The 18,626-nt window shown below is 38.8% G+C and overlaps 1 protein-coding gene across 4 annotated transcripts in view; it reads right to left on the bottom strand.

The window, feature by feature from the left end:
• TPGS2 (tubulin polyglutamylase complex subunit 2) overlaps window positions 1-18,626 on the bottom strand; it is a 71,351-nt gene that overhangs the window by 18,691 nt on the left and 34,034 nt on the right. For 3 of the 4 annotated variants that reach the window (XM_040479030.1, XM_040479026.1, XM_040479029.1), the window contains 2 exons: window positions 3,231-3,318; window positions 999-1,127 (listed from right to left, as the gene is read on the bottom strand). In XM_040479030.1, coding sequence (XP_040334964.1) covers window positions 999-1,127; window positions 3,231-3,318 — 217 coding nt within the window. The remainder of the gene's footprint in view (window positions 1-998; window positions 1,128-3,230; window positions 3,319-18,626) is intronic. The other variant, XM_040479027.1, reaches the window with a different exon arrangement.

The following is an 18,626-nucleotide window of genomic DNA, read 5'->3' as shown; positions in this document are numbered from 1 at the left end:
CAACTGCCAATGCAGTTGTTGCAGAAAGCCTTGCATTGGTTTTCTAGTGAGAGAATGGCCTTAAATGCACCCAAGGCCTTGGCATTGGAGACACTAGTTACCTGCTCAATATTCATTCTCCCTCTCTTTCTTAAACTCCAATTCTGTTTGAGGAGACAATGCTGAACAGGTAAACATACTCACTTCCTCAGATTCCCTTGCAACTATGGATAACATTTTGACTCTCTTCTAGCCAGTGGCTTCAGGAGATTCTGAGAAAACTACTGTTTTCCTGATAAAACGGGAGAGATTCTGCCAAAAGACAGTTTTAGTTGTTGCTTTGCTTTTTTACTCTTTTTTTTCCTGTCTGGAACATAGACTGGAAGCTAGGAAGTAGAGCCCACATTCCCCAATGATGAGGATGAAAGCCATATCCAAAGGTGGGTGGAAGAAGCCAGAGGGAGACTTTATCATTGATTTTCTCAAACAGCTGCACCAGCCTAGTTCCAGATTTCTTGTTATGAAAAAAATAAACTCCTATTTAGTTTAGATGTTGTAAGGGGTCTCTGATACATGCAGCCAAATCGATTCTGACAAAGTTCTCACTTATGCCCAGTTGCTCCTAGCTTTTAGCAGCAATTTAAATCAGGAATGGCAAAGAGCCTGGGGAGGAAGGGAGCTGCATTTAGATTCCATGTTCCCTGAAAGCTCCTGACACAGAAATGTTGAGTGAAGTTGATCTTTAACATTCATTCATTTACTAGGCATACATTAAGTGCCAACTCTGTGCCAGTCACTGAAGCGAGTGCTGGAAACAAAACAAAAGTCTCAACCCTGGCATTTCTTCATGAAAATTTCCTTTGTTGATACAGGCTGTTTTCTTACCTCACTCCCATGGTCCTAAGACCATGGTTTGGGGAGAGTACTATAATGCCACAGTGTCTTCCTACCGTTTTCAACATTATAGAAGGAAACAAACACGTTAATTTCTAACTCAGAGCAGAGGTTCCTTCAGGTACCTTCAAGTGCATCATCCTCCAGGTCTGCCAGAGTTGGTGCATTAGGGAGTGAATACACAGAAGACTGGTTGAGTTGAGTCAGTTTTGAGATGCTGTTAATAACCATACTGCCCAGTGGAATGGTGTGCTCTAGGGAAACATTAGCAAAGAGAAAAAGCCTTGTTACCATATCATCATAAGGATTTCTGCTTGAGTAACTTAAGCCCAACTGTTGTTTGATTCCAGGGCTGAGGAATCTGATGGAAAGGAAGGAAGAGGATCAGTGGACTATATGCCCCAGAGCAACAACCTTTCATGCAAAAAAAAAAAAAAAAAAAAAAAAAAAAAAAAAAGGGCAACAAATCATGGGTGAAGAGACCCCCCACTCCACACATTGGAACAGAGTATTAAAGGAATTTACAAAGGGGACGCTCAAAAATAACTCGGAAATCTGGGCTAGGGACCCTGTTTGAAGAGCAAAGGACCTAAAAAGGTTTTTGCTCTCTTTCCCTTGCATGAAGGGTTATACTTCTCTTCTTCTAAGCTTTCCACAATGGAAGATAGCTCTCTATGTGTCATTTTTCCCTACTTATTGCAGAGAACTTGGTGGCGTTCTTGCCGGATTCTAGTCTTCTGGGATTAGGCTGTAAATAAGAAACAGGCAAACACATAGCTCCCTTAACAATTATACAGCATCCTCGTCATATAGGATACTAGACACTGGATGGCACATGAAGACCTAGAAATCTGACTGCTGAAAAAACTGAAGGCAGTAAAACAGCTGGTATACAGACCACGGAAACTCCAAGCAGGACAGACCAAGAGGTAAACCTCAGAAGCTGCCTCTGCTGCCTTCTCTGTTGTTGACTTTAGCTCTCCAAGAAAGGACGGAAATGGGGACAGAACTGGGGATCGCATAAAACGACTAGGATTAGGAGAATTAAATTAGATATTAGAATAATGAACAGGGACTTGTTCATGAAAACTTCACGAAACTTTTGTCCAAGGGCACTTGTGAAGGGGCTAGTCTGTCTTCATGATGTGGGCAAGGGAAAATCTGTCCGTCGGTCTAGTCTCTGTCCATTCTCTCTCTTACTCCAGACTGCAAAGGCCATGGCCATGCTACAAAGAAGGGCTCTGATGCTGGTGACAAGAATGGTTTCAGGCCAATGGAGGAAATAATTCAAAGCTAAAAGTTCATGTTAACTGCTCAATAATAAGCTATAAAAAGTGCCTCTGGTCAGGTGAGAGAGAGAGAAAGAGAGAGAGATGACTTTGAGAATCACCAAAAGGAACTCAGGAGGTGGAGGAAACGAAGGACAGAAGTCAGGTCTGCAGATCCGCTGTGCAATAAAAATTCTGCATTCTTAGTGACGGCACGGGGAGGTGCAGGATGCTTCCTGAGGATGAAAGTAGATATGGGGAGGTGGTTGGAGTCCAGAGGCAATAAAGGCCTCTTCTGGCCAGGAAAGTCTGTGGAAGGAATGGCTAGAACAGGGTTTCCTGGCTTATGAAATTTGACAGGAGTCGTCACTTAACGTGCATCATCGCCTTTCATGTGTACGTAGTATCTGTACTACTAAGTTATGAGTTCCCACATCTACAACACGAATGTCTGTCCTAGACACATTTAATACTTAGGATGACAACTAGAGAAGTAAGGTGGTTGGTAACTTATGCTGGGGAGGTGTGGAGAGAAGTTTAAGATCTGGTGTGAGGGACACAGCTCTTGAGATCATTGCCAATCTGGGAATGAAGGAAATTGCCCCTCTTATTTCATCTTTTTTTTTTTTTTGAGAGGGAAGGAGGAGGGAGAGAATCTTAAGTAATGTGCTGAGATCATTACCTGAGCTGAGATTTAAAGTTGGACATTTAACCGACTGAGCCACCCATGTACCCCAGGGAGTTGCCCATCTTAGGACCATCAGTGGCTGTTCCTTCCCTCACTCTGGAGGAGACTGCTCTGAGGTGCAGCCTTCAGAGACCTTACGTTTGAAGTAGTACAAGAATTTTGTGTAGTGATTAATGTTTTGCACCTGCTCGTACCAAAAGGAAGCCTCTAGATTGAGTTTCCAGTTAAGTACCAGCTAGACTCTGGCATAGTGGGTGGTGGGTGAAACGATGATATGTATTGGCTTTGGGAGAGAATCCTAGATTCTGGACATCACACTTTCAGAGAACTCCCGAAAACTATCGAGATACCCAATCTCTCAGCCAGGGAAATGTTACCCTATAGCAAGAAGGTTGTCTCACCATCCAGCTTTACACTCCATGTCATGTGGAAGCCGTTGGTCATCAGGTAAAAATTCTTCACATCCTCAGGTAGCATGCAGTTATTTTTCTAGAATCACAAAGCAGCTGAGTGTTAGGGCAGAAAAAGGGCACAAGGCTATGCCCCAAAGCAAATGGGGATACTACTTACCATGTTTCAGATACCCCAAATAGGAAGATTCTGATAATTATCTACAAACTCGATTACTGAGTTCAAGATGGCAACACCAGAGGCCCTGAACTCACCTCCCACAGACACACCAAACCCACAGCTACTTATTGAACAACTTCCTCTGAAAGAAAATCAGAAATTTACTTAGCAACTACTACACACTGGGTGAATGAGAAAAACCGCACATGGAAATGTGTAAGAGGCTGAGACACAATTCACCATAAACCCCATCACTGGTGCAGCAACACACAATCAGGAGAGAACCCGATCTTCCCTCTAAAGAGTGACAGGTTTGAACTCCGTATCTGGCACACCAACTTTTAAGGTCTGCATGTGAGAGGTGAACTCCCCAACATCTAGCTTTGTAAGCCAAAGGGCTTGCTCCACAAGACCCACAAGGCTATAGAAACTGAGAAATAGTTGTCCAAGGGCTCATGCATGCGGGTTTACCAACCCAGGGCCTAGCGCAGAGGCAGTCGACTGAAAAGTACCTAGACTTCCAGTCTTTCTGTGTAAGAGGCTTATTTGCTTATCTGACAGCATCAGCCTGAGTGGCAGTTACCTAATTTAGCACACATCTAGGGGCTGACAAAAATACTCTCTAGAGAATGGGGTGGCTGGCTGTCACCATCTTCATGTTCTCTGCCTTGCTCCAGGTCAGCAGTTATCTCCCAGAAAGAGCTTATGCATCCAACTGATGCAGTGGCTTTTGCACTGACTGCCCAAGGGACACATCCCTTGATAACTTGGCTCTGGTGGCCAAGGGGCTTAGGTTTCCAGGTCTTACAGGACCGCAACAAGGAAACCGTTCTGAATCGGCTATCCCACCATGGTACAGTATAGAGGTAGCACACTGAAAAGCCCAGTCTTTCCATGAAAGACGCCGATGTGTTGATCTCCAAAAACCGTGGCCTAAGGGTCTCTCCTCTGCACAGACTTGGGAGGCCAGCGGGCACCATGTTCGCATGCACTACCCCTCTGCCATGCTCCAGGTCACCAGTGTCTCCGTGAAAGCACCTATGTATATGTATGGCACCCCAGCTATTTTGGCTGTCGCCCAAAGGACACAGTACTCAATAGCCTGGCTCTGGTAGTCAGCAGGGCTTGTGCTTATGGGTTCAATGGGATGGTAAGCCAACAGTTTATGACTGGCTATCCACCCGGGGCGCAGTGTAGAGGGAACAGAGAAAAACAGCCAGTTTATACTCTTTCCCTGAAGGATGTATACAGCTGACCCTTAAACACAGCTTTCAAATGTGCAGGTCCACGTATATAGACTTTTTTCCCCGATACAGTACTGTAAATGTATTTTCTAATTTCTTAAATAAGATTTTTTTTTCTTTAGCTTTATTGTAGGAATACAGTGTATAATACATAAAACACACAAAAATATATGTTAATTGACTGTATGTTTTCAATAAGGCTTCTTCTCAACAGTTTTGGGGAGTCAAGTTATATGTAGATTTTCCACTTTGCAGACAGGCTGGTACTCTTAACCCCCTCATTGTTCAAGGGTCAACTGTATTTACATACTTTAAAAGCTGCTGCCTGAGGGCCCAGCTTCCAATCAGCTTTATCTAGGTGTTGAGAGATCCTCCCCTTTGGAACACTACAAGTCTGGGCAAACCCTGAACCATTGGGAGTTATTAGGAAAAAGAAGCCTGCCTACACAATCACATCAGGTTTGGGAGACAACAAAGAACAAGGGCACGGTAGAACAACAAAGTTCATCTCCTACATTAGACCTTGCCTTTAAGACTGGAAGAGGTGGCTGTTTTACCTAATACACAGAAACCAAGGAAGAAAAAAAGAAGAGAGGAATAATACATTCCAAACAAAAGAACATAAGACCTCAGAAAGACCATAATGAAATGGAGATAAGCGATTTACCTAACAGTTCAAAATAACACTCATAAATATGTTCACTTTGAGCTCAAAAGAGGAATGCATGAACAAAGTGAAAATTTCAACAAAGAGTTGTACAATATAAAAGTAACACATGATGGGGCGCCTGGGTGGCTCAGTCGGTTAAGCATCCGACTTCGGCTCGGGTCATGATCTCACAGTTCATGGGTTCGAGCCCCGCATTGGGCTCTGTGTTGACAGCTCAGAGCTTGGAACCTGTTTCAGATTCTGTGTCTTCCTCTCTCTCTGCCCCTCCCCCACTCGTGCTCTGTCTCCCTCTGTCTCAAAAATAAATAAACATTAAAAAAAAAAATTAGAAAAAAAAAGTAACACATGAAAGTCACAGAGCTGAGGAATACAATGATTGAACCAAAAAATACACTAGTGAGGTTCCACAGCAGACTAAGTGAAGTGCAAGAAGGGACAGTGAGCTCAAAGACAGAGTAGTGGAACTCATTTAATCAGAGCAGCAAAAGGGTGGGGGGTGGAGGGGGGGAGAAAGAAAGAAAGAAAAACAAACATTTAAAAGAGTGAAGATACCTTAAAGGACTTATGAAAGAACACAGAGCAGACTAGTATTAGACAAAAGGGTCCTGGAAGGAGGAGAGAGAGAGAATGCGGAAGAAAAATTACTTGTAGAAATAATGGCTGAAAACTTCTCCAACCTGGAGAAGGAAACACATCATAAATCCAGGAAGTGCAGAGTTCCAAATAAGTTGAATCCAGAGCCCCACCCCAAGACAAATAATTGTCTAAGGAAAAGCAGCATCTTAAAGGTAGCAAGAGAAGAGGCATCTGGGTAGCTCAGTTGGTTAAGCTTCTGACTTTAGCTCAGGTCATGATCTCATCATAGTTCATGGTTCGAGCCCTGTGTTGGGCTCTCTGCTATGAGCACAGAGCCTGCTTCAGATCTTCTGTCCCCCTCTTTCTCTGCCCCTCCCTCGCTGGGGCAAAAAAAAAAAAAAGGCACCAAGAGAAAAATAAGTTTTTAACATACAAGGGAACCCTACAAAAGACTATGAGATTTTCTCAGCAAAAACTTTGCAGGCCAGAATGGAATGGCACAATACATTCTAAGTGCTGAAAGAAAGAAACTGCCTACCAAGAATACTCTATCCAGCAAAACTATTCTTCAGAATTTAAGTACAGATAAAAAATTTTCCTGACTAGCAAAAGCTATAGGCATTCACCACCACTACACTGGCCTTACAAGAAACGTTAAAGAGATGGGGTGCCTGGGTGGCTCAATCGGTTGAGTGTCTGACTTCAGCTCAGGTCACGATCTCACAGTTTGTGAGTTCAAGCCCCGTTGTCGGGCTCTTTGCTGACAGCTTGGAGTCTAGAGCCTGTTTCAGATTCTGTGTCTCCCTCTCTCTCTGCCCCTCTCCCACTCATGCTCTGTCTCTCTCTCAAAAATAAAAATTAAAAAAAAAAAAAAAGAAATTTTAAAGAGACATCCTTAAGTGGAAAAGCCACAATGAGAAGTATGAAAGAAAAAAAAATCTCACTGGTATCAGCAACCATATACTGAAGATAGTACATCAACTACTTATAAAGCTAGTATGAAGGTTAAAAAGCAACAGTAGTAAAAGCAACTATATCCACAATAACTAAAGGATAAACAAAATATTGTGAAATATGACATAAAAAATATACAACGTGGGGGGGGATTGTAAAGATGCAATGCTTGTAGAATGTGTTTGAATTTAAGTAACCATCAACTTAAAACAGACTGCTAGATACAGAGGGTATTAAACAGGAGCCTCACGATAACTACAAACTAAAAACCTTTGATATACAAAAATAAAGAGATAGAAATCCAAACATAATACTGAAGAAAATCATCATATCACAAGAACAGGAAAGGAACAAAACAGAATTATAAAACAATCAGAAAAGTGTGGCAATAAGTAAATACCTATCAACAATTACTGTAGAGGAACTTGGGAAGATGGTGGAGTAGGAGGACCCTGAGCTCACCCTTCCCACGTTTACAACTAGGTATCACCCACATGTAAGTCATTAAACTAGAGAGCAATTCAAAGGCTGGCAGAACAAACTTCAAAACAAAAAAAGCTGCATCTGAAAGGTTAGGAAGGTGAGATAGGCAAGGGATGTGACAAGGGAGAGGGAGCTGTGGGCCCTTGTACCAGGGAGCTCATATGGGAAGACAAATCCTCTTAACATTTATTTGGCTTTGAAAACCAGAGGCCGAATTGTGTGAGTTTGTATAACCAGCAGGACTTGGAGCCTGGAGCTTTAGAAATCAGCTGACTCAGCATTGGGGGAGTGGAGACACAAAGGCAAGTGACAGCTGGGTTCCTGCCCTTAAAGACACAGCAGCTAGCACAGACAGGCAATATAAAGACAGCAGTTTATGCAACACCAGGGGAAAATGGGAGACATATCTGTTCATAGGGATTTCAGAGTGCGTTGGGGGACTTCTCCGAAAACGAGGGAACTGGCAGGTGCCATTTCTCTCCCCCCTTCCCCAGCATAAACACAGGGCCATCTGTGGGAGGCAGGGCTGCACAGACACTAGCTACACACTAGCTACCTAACCTGTAAGCGGTGCACCATGCCAATGAGTTCTCCTGAGGACTTGCCCACTCTAAGCCTGCTACCGTTGGCCCTGTGCTCAGGGCAAAGTTTGTAAAACTTGTTCATGCCCCACCAAGCTGCTGGGTTCACAGCTGCCACCATACACCCCACCCAGTTCTGCACACCCCCAGCTATTGTCACTCACTAGGTGAGTGTCACTCACCAGGCTGCACCCAGCCATCCTCAGGCACTGCGCCCAGCTTCAGGCCCCAAGCTCACCAGGCATGCAGGTCCTAGCTGCCACAGTGCTTGTACAAATCTGGCATAAAACTAGTGGCCCAGCGCAAACTTTGGTAACACCACAGTGACCCCAGCACAGCCCACAACAGGCAGAGAGTCAGTGTAGATGACTGTACTATAAGGAAAAGTGATGAAGACACAACTGCAGGAGATAAGCAACACACATAGGATGCTCTCCTGAAGTGCCAAGATCAGATGAACAGCACAGAGAACACTGCAGGACACTCCAGGACCTCTTCTTCATAAAGTCACTACTTTCAAAAGCAGAAGACATAGCTGACCTTCTTAATACACAGAAACAGACACAGAAAAGCAGATAAAATGAGGAGAAAGAGAAATGTAACCCAAATGAAAGAACAACACAAGGCCATGGCCAGAGATTTAAGTGAAATAGATATAAGTATCATTCTGTGATATAGTGAAATAGATATAAGTATCAGAGAATTTAAAGCAATGGTCATAAGGATTCTCACTGGACTTGGGAAAAGAGTGGAGGATATAAGTGAGACCCTTAACACAGAGATAAGGAACAACATTGCAGAGACAAAGGGCTCGATAAACAAAATGAGAAATATACTTGACAAATGAACAGCAGGCTGGAAGAAGCAGAGAAATAAATTAATGACCAAGGACACAGAGTAATGAAAAGTAACCTAAACAAATGAGAAAAAAACACAAAACAAGAACAGAGAGCTCTGTGACTCAATCACAAGTAATAACATTAGTATTACAGGAGTCCTTGAAGAAGACAGAGAAAAAGGGGAAGATAATTTTTTTTGAAGAAATAACATCTAAAAACTTCCCTAATCTGGGGAAGGAAACAAATATCCAGATCCAGGAGGCAGAGAAAACCCCCATCAAGATAAACAAAAACAGTTACCCAACAAGACATAATTAAATTAGCAAAATATAGTGATAAAGAAAGAAAGAAAAAAAAAAGCGTATTAGTCCACAAAAGACAGTTAACATATAAGGGAAAACACATAAGTCTAGGAGGGAAGTTTTCAGCAGAAACTTTCCAAGAAGGAAAGGACTGGCATTGGAAGTGCTGAATAGGAAAAATCTGCAGCCAAGAATAGTTGGTCCAGCGAGGCTATTATTCAGAATAGAAGCATAGTTTCCCAGACAAATAAAAACTAAAGGAGTTCCTGACCACCAAACCAGCCCTGCAAGAAATATTAAAGGGGACTCTTTGAGTGGAAAGGAGAGACCAAAGTGACAGTATAAAGGTAGAAAACACAGCAGTAAAAATGAATATTGCTATAAAAAAAATCATTCAAGGAATTCACAAGATAAAAGGATGTAAAATACAATGACATATACCTAAAACATGGGGAGGAGAAGAGTAAAGAATGGGTTCAAACGTAAACAACCATCAACTTAATATACACTGGTATATGCAGAAGAGGTTACATATAAACCCAATGGTAACCATGTATCAAAGCACAAAGACAAAGAATGCAAAGCACAAAGAGAAAGATATCCAAATATATCAGTAAAGAAAATGAACAAAACACAAAAGAAAGACAAGGATCAGAGAAAATCTTCAGAAACCACAAAACAAGTTAAGGGGATAATCCAGTAAGAAGCTAAAACAGTTGCAAATATGCATCCACTACTGGAACACACAGTTAAGAACAAACATAAAGGAACTAATCAATAATAATACAACAATTGTAGAGGATTTTAACACCCTACTTACATCAGTGGACAGATCATCTAAACAGAAAATCAACAAGGAAACAATGGCTTTGAATGACACTCTAGAACAGATGGATTTAGCACATATAGTCAGAACATTCCATCGAAAAACAGCAGAAAACACATACTTTTCAAATGCACATGGATCATTCTCCAGAATAGATAACATATTAGTGCACAAAACGACCTCAACAAATTCAAGAAGATCGAAATCATACCATGCATATTTTCTGACCACAACGCTATGAATACAGAGGTCAATCACAAAAAAAAAAAAAAAAAAAGGAAAGACCACAGATATATGTAGGTTAAAAACATGCTACTAAACAACGAATGGGTCAACAAAGAAATCAAGAAGAAATGAAAAAATACATGGAAATAAATGAAAATGAAAACACAACAGTCCAAAACCCCTGGATGCAGCAAAAGCAATTCCAAGAGGGAAGCTTATAGCAATACAGGTCTACCTCACGAGGCAAGAAAAATCCCAAATAAACACCCTAACCCTACACCAAAAGGAACTAGAAAAAGAACAAACAAAACGTAAAACCAGCAGAAGGAAGGAAATAATAAAGACTAGAGAAGAAATAAATGATATAGAAATTAAAAGTAACAATAGAACAAAGAAACCAGGAGCTGTTTCTTTGAAAAACATCAATATAATTGACAAACCCATCAAAAAAGAAAGACTCAAATAAATAAAATCACAAATGAGAGAAGAGAAATTAACAACCCAATCATAATAGAATATTATGAAAAAGTACATGCCAACAAACTGGACAACCCAGAAGAAATGGATAATCTTCTAGAAACGCATAAACTATCAAAACTAACATGGGAAGGAACAGAAAATTTAAACAGACCAATAACCAGCAAAGCAATTGAATCGGTAATCAAAAAAATTTCCAATAATCAAAAGTCCAGGACCAGAGGGCTTCACAGTGAATTCTACCAAACATTTAAAACATTTAAAGAACAGTTAATACCTACTCTATTCAAACTATACCAAAACCAGAAAAGAAAGAAAACTTCTAAATTCATTCTCAAAGCCAACATTACCCTCATATCAAAACCAAATAAAGACATCACTAAAAAAAAGAACTACAGGTCAACATCCCTGATGAACATAGATGCAAAAATCCTCAATAAAATACTAGCAAACCAAATCCAACAAAATATTAAAAAAAAAAAAAAAGTGAGGGGTGCCTGGGTAGCTCAGCTGGTTGAGCGTCTGACTTCTGCTCAGGTCATGATCTCACAGCTTGTGAGTTCGAGCCCTGCATCAGGCTCTGTGCTGACAGCTCGGAGCCTGGAGCCTGCTTCAGATTCTGTGCCTCCCTCTCTCTCTGCCCCAACCCACTCGCATTCTGTCTCTCTCTCAAAACTAAACACTAAAAAGAATTAAAAAAAAAAAAAAAGTGATACACCATCTCAAATAAGATTTAACCTGGGCTAAAAAGGTGGTTCAATATTTGCACATCAATCAACCTGATATATCAGTCAGAGAAAGGATAAGAACCATATGGTCATTTCAAAAGACACAGAAAAAGTATTTGACAAAGTAAAACATCCAATCATATGATAAAAACACTCAACAAAGCAGATTTAGAGGGAACATACCTCAATATAATAAAGAGCATATATGAAAACTCCACAGCTAACATCATCCTTAATGGGAAAACTGAGAGCTTTCCCCCTAAGGTCAGGAACAAGACAAGATGTCCACTCTCACCACTTTTATTCAGCATAGTACTGGAAGTCCTAGCCACAGCAATCAGACAACAAAAATAAATACAGGTCATCCAAATTGGTAAGGAAGAAGTAAAACTTTCACTATTTGCAGATAACATGATACTCCATAGAGAAAACCTGAACGACTCCATCAAAAAACTGCTAGAACTCATAAATGAATTCAATAAAGTCACAGGATACAAAATCAACGCATAGAATTCTGTTGCATTTCTGTACACCAATAATGAAGCAGCAGAAAGAGAAATTAAGAAAACAATCCTATTTCCAATTGCACCAAAAAATAGCAAGATACTGAAGAGTAAACCTAACCAATGAAGTGAAAGACCTGTACTCTGAAAACTAAAAACACCGATGAAAGAAACTGCAGGCAACACAAAGAAATGGAAAAAGATTCCATGCTCACAGATTGGAGGAACAAATATTGTTAATACCTGTATCACCCCAAACAATCTACACATTTAATGCAATCCCTATCAAAATACCAGCAGCATTTTTCACAGAACTAGAACAAACAATCCTAAGATTTGAACATAGCTACAAAAGGCCCCGAAGAGCCAAACAATCCTGAAAAAGAAAAAGCAAACCTGGAGGCATCAATTCCAGACCTCAAGTGTTATTATTACAAAGCTGTAGGGTTCAAAACAGCATGGTAGTGTTATGGAAATAGACACATAGATCAATAGAACAGAAAATCCAGAATAAATCTACAACTATACAGTCAATAAATCTTCAACAAAGCAGGAAAAAATATCCAATGAGAAAAAGTCTCTTCAACAAATGGTGATGGGAAAATTGGACAGCAACATGTGAAAGGAAAAAAAAAAACAAAACTGGACCACTTTCTTACACCATACAAAAGGACAAATTCAAAATGGATTAAAGACCTAAAAGTGAGATCTGAAACCATAAAAAAAAAAAATCCTAGAACAAAGACAGTAATCTCTCTGACATAGGCCATAGCAATTTTTATTGTCTCCCGAGGCAAGGGAAATAAAAACAAAAACAAATTATTGGGACTGCATCAGAGTAAAAAGCATCTGCACAGCAAAGGAAACAATCAACAAAACTAAAAGGCTACCTACAGAATGGGAGAAAATATTTGCAAATGATATATTCAATAATGGGTTAGTATCCCTAATATATAAAGAATTTATAAAACTTAACACCCAAAAAACACTACAAGGAGATCGGCGCCTCAGTGGCTTAGTCATTTCAGCTCAGGTCTTGATCTCAGGGTCATGAGTTCAAGTCCCACGTTGGGCTGTGTGCCACGCATGAAGCCTACTTTCAAAACAAACAAACATTTTTTTTTTTAACAAACAAACAAACAAACAAACAAACAAACAAACGAAACCCCAAAAAACCCCACAAGGACATATCACCTTATAAGCGTCAGAATAGCTAAAATCAACAACACAAGAAACAAGAAGTGTTGGCGAGGAAAAAGGAACCCTTGTGCACTTGGGAATGCAAACTGGTACAGCCACTGTGGACTGGAAAATAGTATGGAGGTTCCTCAAAAAGTTAAAACAGAACTAACCTACAATCTAGCAATCATACTGCTGCACATTTACCTAAAAAAATACAAAAACACTAACTCAAAGGGATACATGCACCCCTATGTTTAAAGCAGCATTATTATAATAGCTAAGACATAGCAGTCCCAAGTGTCCATCAGTTGATGAATGGATAAAGAAGATGTAGTGTACAGTAATGTTATTCAGCCATAAAAAAACACAAAACCTTTCCATATGCAACAACATAAGTAAAGTTAGAGAACAGAGAGTATCATGCTAAGCCAAATGAGTCCAAGAAAGACAAATACCATATGATTTCACTTACATGTGGAATTTAACAAACAAAACAAATGAGCAAAGGGGGGGAAAAAGAGACAAATCAAGAAAAAGATTCTTATTTATAGAACAAACTGATGGTTACCAGAGGGGAGGGAGATGGGATGATGGGTTAAACAGGTGATGAGGATTAAGGAGTGCACCTGTGAGGAACAATGGGTGATGTATGGAATTGTTCAACCACTACATTATACACTTGAAACTAATGTAACACTGTATGTTAACTAACTGGAATTAAAATAAAACCTTTACAAAATAATTACTTTAAATATAAATGAACTAAATGTTTCAAGTAAAAGACACGGTAGCTGAAAGGATTAAAAAAAAAAAAAAAAAAGGACTCATGTATATGCTGCCTACACGAGACTTATTTCAGACCTAAGGACACCCACAGGCTGAAAGTGAAGGGATGGGAAAAGATATTCCAAATCAATGGAAGTGAAAATAAAAGTTGAGGTAGCAATACTTGTATGAGAGAAAACAGACTTTAAAACAGACTGGAAAAAGAGACAAAGAAGGATTACGTAATGATAAAGGGGTCAATACAACATGAAGATCTAACAATCGTAAATACCTATGTGCCCAGAATAGGAGCAACTAAACATGTCAAGCAAATATTAACACAGCTAAAAGGAAAAATGGACAAAAATACAGTAATATTAGGGATTTTAACACCCACATATATCAGTGGCTACATCATCCAGACAGAAAATCAATAAAACAGTGGCCTTCAATGACACATTAGACCCGATTGATTTAATAGATATATATACAGAACATTCCATCTAAAAACAGGAGAATACACATTCTTTTCAATGCATATGGACCATTCTTCAGGACAGATCACATGTTAAGTCATGAAACAAATCTCAATAAATTTAGGAAGGCTGAAATCCTATCGAGCATCTTTTCAAACAACTGTGGTATGAAACTAGTAATAGTAAGGAAAAAAAACTGGAAAAAAAACCCCACAAACATGAGGAAGGCTAAACAACAAGCTACTAAACAACCAATGGGTCAATAAAGAACTCAAAGAGGAAATCAAAAAATACTGTGACTAATAAAAATGAATACACAACATTCCAAAATACATGATGTAGCTAAAGTTGCTCTTAGAAGGCAGTTTATAGTGATATAGACCTAACTCAGGAAACAAGAAAAAAATCTCTAATAAACAGTCTAACTTTACACCTAAAGGAACTAGAATAAGCAGAACAAATGAAGGCCAAAGTTAGTAGAAGGAAGGAAATAATGAAGATCAAAGCTGAAATTAATGAAATAGGCTAAAAAGAAAAAAAAATAAAAAAGATAAATGAAATTAAGACCTAATTCTTTGAAAAGATAAATAAAATTGATAAACTTTTAGTGAGACTCATCAAGAAAAAAGAGAGAGGGCTCAAATAAAAACAATGAAAAAAATTACAACTGACACCACAGAAATGCAAAGGATTATAAAATACTGCTACAAAAAATGATATGCCAGCAAATTGGACAATCTAGAAGAAATGGATATATTCCTAGGAACATACAATCTTCCTAGACTGAATCAGGAAGACAGAAAATCTAAACAATTACTAGCAATAAAATTGAATCAGTAACAAAAATCCTCACCATAAACAAAAATCCCAGACCAGATGGCTTTGCAGGTGAATGAGAACACTCAAAGAAGAGTTAATACTTAATACCTATCCTTCTCAAACTATTCCAAAAAACATGAAAAAGAACACTTCCTAACTCATTCTACAAGACCCTGACACCTAAATCATATAAAATCCCTGATGAACATAGATGCAAAAATCCTTGACAAAATATAAGCAAACTGAATTCAACGATATATTTAAAGGATCATATACCACGATCGTGTAAAGGATCATATACCACCATCATATAGAATTTACTCCAGGGATGAAAGGATAGTTTGGTATCCATAAATCAACCAATGAGTTATATATACCACATTAACAAAATGAAGGGTAAAACTCATATGATCATCTCAATATTTACAGAAGCAGCCCTTGACATTATTCAATATTCATTTATGATACAAATTCTCAATGAAATGGCCATATATAACAAATGCACAGCAAATATCATACTAAGCAGGAAAAAGCTGAAAGCTTTTCCTCTAAACTCAGGAATGAGACAAGAATGCCAATTCTTGCCACTTTTATTCAACATAATTCTTGAAATCTGACAATAGAAGAAATAAAAAGCATCTAAATTGGTAAGAACTAAGTAAAACTGAACTATTTGCAAATGACATGATACTCCATACAAAACCCCAAAGACTGCACCTAAAAAACTATTAGAAACAATTAATTCAGTAAGATTACAAAATACAAAATTAACAAAAAAAATGCGTTGTTTTTCTATACACTACTACCAATCTATCAGAAAGAGAAATTGAGAAAACAATCCCATCTACAATTATGTCAAAAAGAATACCTAAAAATAAACTTAACAAAGGAGGTGAAAGATCTGTACTCTGAAAACTATGTAACACTGATTTAAAAAACTGAAGATGACACAAATTAATGGAAAGACATACCAGGCTAATGGATGAGAAGAATTAATATTGTTAAAATGTCCATACTACCCAAAGAAACCTACAGATTCAGTGCAATCTCTATAAAAACACCAATGGCATTTTACAGAACTAAAACAAACAATCCTAAAATTTGTATGGAACCACAAAAGACCCCAAAGAGTCACAGCAATCTTGAGAAATAACAAAGTTGGAGGTATCACACTCCTTGATTTCAAACTATGCTACAAAGCTACAGTAATCAAAACAATATTGTACAGTCAAGAAACACACATATAGACCAACAGAACAGAAGAGAGCCCAGAAATAGACCAACTCCTGTAAGGTCAATTAATCTACAACAAAGGAGGCAAGAATATACAATGGGGAAAAGACAGTCTCTTCAATAAATGGTGTTGGGAAAACTAACAGCTACAGGCAAAAGAATGAAACTGAACCACTTTCTTACACCATACAAAAAATTTACCTCAAAATGGATTAAAGACTTAAATATAAGACCTGAAGCCATAAAACTCCTAAAAGAAAACACATGTAGTAAACTCTTGAACATCATTCTCAGCCATAATTTTTTGGATCTGTCTCCTCAGGCAAGAGCAGAAAGAGCAAAAATAAACAAGACTCCATCAAACTAAAAAGCATTTGCACAACAAGGGAAAACATCAGCAAAAAAAGGCAACATACTGACTAGGAGATAATATTTGCATATGATACATCTAAAAAGGGGTTAATATCCAAAATCTATTAAAAAAAATTCACACAATAAACACCAAAACCTCCCAAATAATCCAATTAAAAATGGGCAGAAGACCTAAATAGACATTTCTCCAAAGTAGACATACAGATGGCCAACAGACACATAAAAAGATGCTCAACATCACTAATCATCAGAGAACTGCAAATCAAAACCACAATGAGATCACCTCACACTAGTCAGAATGGCCAGTATAAAAAAGATAAAACATGTTGGTGAGGACGTGGAAAAAAAAGAGCCCCTGTGCAATGTTCGTGAAAATGAACACTAGTGTAGTCGGAAAACAGTATGAAGGTTCCTCAAAAAATTAAAAACAGAACTATAATATGATCCAGCAATTCCTCTTCTGGGTATTTAGCTGAAGAAAATGAAGACCCTAATGCAAAACTCGTAAGTTCACAGCAGCATTGTTTACAACAGTCAACACATAGAAGCACCCTAAGTGTTAATCAGTAGACGAATGGATAAAGAAGATGTGGTGTGTGTGTGTGTGTACGTACACACACACACACACACACACACACACACACACACCACGCACAATGGAATACTTTTTTCAATGTTTATTTTTGAGAGAGAGAGAGTGTGAGCGGGGTAGGGACAGGAAAAGAGCCAGACAGAGGATCTGAAGTGGGCTCTGTGCTGACAGATGGTGCAGGGCTCGAACTCACAAACTATGAGATCATGACATGTGCCAAAGTCAGATGTCTAACAGACTGAGCCACGCAGGCACCCCTATACAATGGAATACTATTCAGCCACAGCAAAGAATGAAATCTTACCATTTTGAAGAAAACAGACAGACCTAGAGGATAATTATATTAAGTGAAAATAAATCAGAGAAAGACAAATGCCATATGATTTCACTTACATATGGAATCTAAAAAAATAAAACAAAATGAACAAACAAAACAGAAACAGATCCTAAATACAGAGGACAACTGGTAGTTGCCAGAGGGGAGGGAAGTGAGGGATGTATAAAACAGGTGAGAGAGATTAAGAAGTACAACTTCCAGGTGTAACATAAATAAATCACAGGGATGTAAAACACAGCAAGAGAATATAGTCAGTAACACTGTAGTAACTTTTTATGGTGACAGATGGTAAAAGGACTTATTGTGGTGATCATCTCGTAAATGTATATAAATTTCAAATCACTGCATTGTACACCTTAAACTAACATAATGCTGTTTGTCAGCTATTAAAGAAAAAAAAATGGCTGAGTGGGTTAAGAAACAAGACCCGACTATATGCTGCCTATATGAGACTAACTTCAGCTTTAAGGACACGTACAGACTGAAACTGAAGGGATGGAAAAAGACAGTTCATGAAAATGGGAACCAAAAAAAGCAGAAGTAGCTGTATCAGACAAAAACACACTTTAAGACAGAGATTGTAATAGGAGACAAAGAAGATCATTATTTTTGTTTTTATTACAAAAACTTTTTTTTAATGTTTATTCATTTTAGAGAGAGAGAGAGAGAGAGAGAGAGAGAGCATGGCGGGGAAGGGCAGAGAGAGGGAGACACCGAATCTGAAGCAAGCTCCAGGCTCCAAGCTGTCAGCACAGAGCCTGCTGCAGGGCTTGAACTCACAAGCTGTGAGATCATGACCTGAGCTGAAGTCAGATGCTCAACCGACTGAGCCGCCCAGGCACCCCAAAGAAGATCATTATTTAATGACAAAGGGGTCAATCCAACAAGAGGATATCACATTTATAAATATTTATGCACCAAATAAAGGAGCACTTAAATATATGAATCAAATTATTAACAGAACTAAAGGGAGTAGACAGAAATACAAATAATAATATGGGGGCTTCAATACCCTACTTTATTGATGGATAGATTATGCAGAC

The sequence above is a fragment of the Herpailurus yagouaroundi genome, unplaced genomic scaffold (assembly GCF_014898765.1).
Source record: "Herpailurus yagouaroundi ecotype Mexico unplaced genomic scaffold, PumYag 142, whole genome shotgun sequence".
NCBI lineage: Eukaryota > Metazoa > Chordata > Mammalia > Carnivora > Felidae > Herpailurus > Herpailurus yagouaroundi.
Note: the sequence above shows the minus strand (reverse complement) of the source record. Positions and strands in the feature narration are given on the sequence as shown.